The 1,773-nt window shown below is 49.5% G+C and overlaps 1 protein-coding gene across 1 annotated transcript in view; it reads right to left on the bottom strand.

The window, feature by feature from the left end:
* Positions 1–1,773, bottom strand: part of gpn1 (GPN-loop GTPase 1) — a 13,744-nt gene that overhangs the window by 8,925 nt on the left and 3,046 nt on the right. Inside the window, exons 4-7 of the mRNA XM_015401999.1 lie at positions 1,485–1,522; positions 1,333–1,411; positions 1,168–1,262; positions 165–252 (exon numbers count right to left, since the gene is read on the bottom strand). Coding sequence (XP_015257485.1) covers positions 165–252; positions 1,168–1,262; positions 1,333–1,411; positions 1,485–1,522 — 300 coding nt within the window. The remainder of the gene's footprint in view (positions 1–164; positions 253–1,167; positions 1,263–1,332; positions 1,412–1,484; positions 1,523–1,773) is intronic.

Raw genomic sequence — 1,773 nt, 5'->3', positions numbered from 1 at the left:
ATGGCAACAAACAGTCAGTCTGCAACCACATGGCAACAAACAGTCAGTCTGCAACCACCACATGGCAACAGTCACATCAGCCACCAGACGGCAACAAACAGTCAGACCGTCTAAGGATTTAACTGACTTTAATAATTTGATTCTAATTAATTATTTTTGGTTAATAAGTGGAATAAATGAAATGTAAAAAGAGTGAAGCAGCAGACCTTGTTCATGGCGACGATGAAGGGCAGCTTGGTCTTGTACAGGATGCTGAAAGACAACCAATGAGCTGAGTTTAACAAACATCACATCACTCATCCTCACTCTCTGATTGGACAGCCAGAGTGACATCACAGCAGGTCTCCTCCAGCACTGCCAGTTCTAAGAAGGTTCTGGGCCGAGATGATAACATCCAGGATGATCTGCAGAAGGACCCGATTGATCCAGAACCATCCATCAGGAAACATCACGTCCAGAACGGCTGCTGCTGGTTTTATCCCTCATCTCTATCTATTCACTGCATTGATGATTGCCCCGAAGAAGTGAAGCCACCGTCCGCCATGTTGGTACTCCCTATGCAACATTTGGCTGCAGAAACAAGCAGTCAGTGGATGAACTAAGCAATAAATCCGTCTATATCCGTCTGTCCTATAGTTTAGTCTGCAGACTAACATTAGTCTGGCTCTCTCAGACTGACTGGAAGACTTTGAGTTAGACGCTGACATTGGGTCTAACGTTAGGAAATAGAAAGTATGATGATGCTGTCGTTTTTGTAGTGTTTATATTTCTCATTTGATAAAATCATGAGCTGAAATATATTGCAGGTTAGAATGAGAAAAAAAAACAACTCAAACATTTGACACACACACACACACACACACACACATATATATGCATGGATGGTTTACATTGCCACCGGTCTAACTGGGGAGTACCAATATGGCAGCCGGTGGCTTCACTTCACCCCGTACCGCCAACATGCGATCAGCAATCAGGGAATAACCAAATCAGTGGTTTTATCTCCAGGGTGGTTCTGTCTCCTGGCGGTCCAAACGGGTCCAAATGTTCCTGGATTTTGGAACGTTTTCCATGACTGTTAGATGAACAGATTAGGAAAACCTGCCGAGCCAGAACCCGACCTCCTAGCTTTTCCGGGTCAGAACCGTGGGTAGGAGCGGGTGGTACCTGCAGGCGTAGAGCATGTTGGACATGAAGGTGACGGGGCTGACGCTGCGGGACGTGTCCATCACGTAGATGACCACGCAGGGAAACGACGACGCCTGGAAGACCAGAAGACACACATCAGAACCGGCGCCGGCTGAGAGCCGGCCGAGCAGAACCCAGACCCACCAGAGCCTCCGTGATGATGGTCCCTGACGCTGACCAGGTGAAGACTTCGATCTGACCCGGCGTGTCGATCAGGACGTACCTAGAAAACCAAAACATTGATCTTTGGACCGGTTCTGGACCTTAAAGCGGGACCAGCTGGTACTGGTACTGACCGGTGGTTCTGACGCTTCTTCTCGATGAACTGCATCACCTGAACGGCACAAGAACACAGAGATCAGAGGCCCGGTCGGAGCAGGAAGGCCGACCCGATCTGCTCAGAGGTTCTGGAGCTGCTCGCCATCAAGCATCAGACCGCCTGAATATCAGAACCAGCCTGGGCAGAACCCATCCAGAACCAGCCTGGGCAGAACCCATCAGAACCAGCCTGGGCAGAACCCATCAGAACCAGCCTGGGCAGAACCCATCAGAACCAGCCTGGGCAGAACCCATCAGAACCAGCCT

Source organism: Cyprinodon variegatus, unplaced genomic scaffold, assembly GCF_000732505.1.
Source record: "Cyprinodon variegatus isolate N-32 unplaced genomic scaffold, C_variegatus-1.0 Scaffold1283, whole genome shotgun sequence".
Classification (NCBI taxonomy): domain Eukaryota; kingdom Metazoa; phylum Chordata; class Actinopteri; order Cyprinodontiformes; family Cyprinodontidae; genus Cyprinodon; species Cyprinodon variegatus.
The sequence above is the reverse complement of the archived record's forward strand: the minus strand, read 5'-3'. Positions and strand labels throughout refer to the sequence as shown.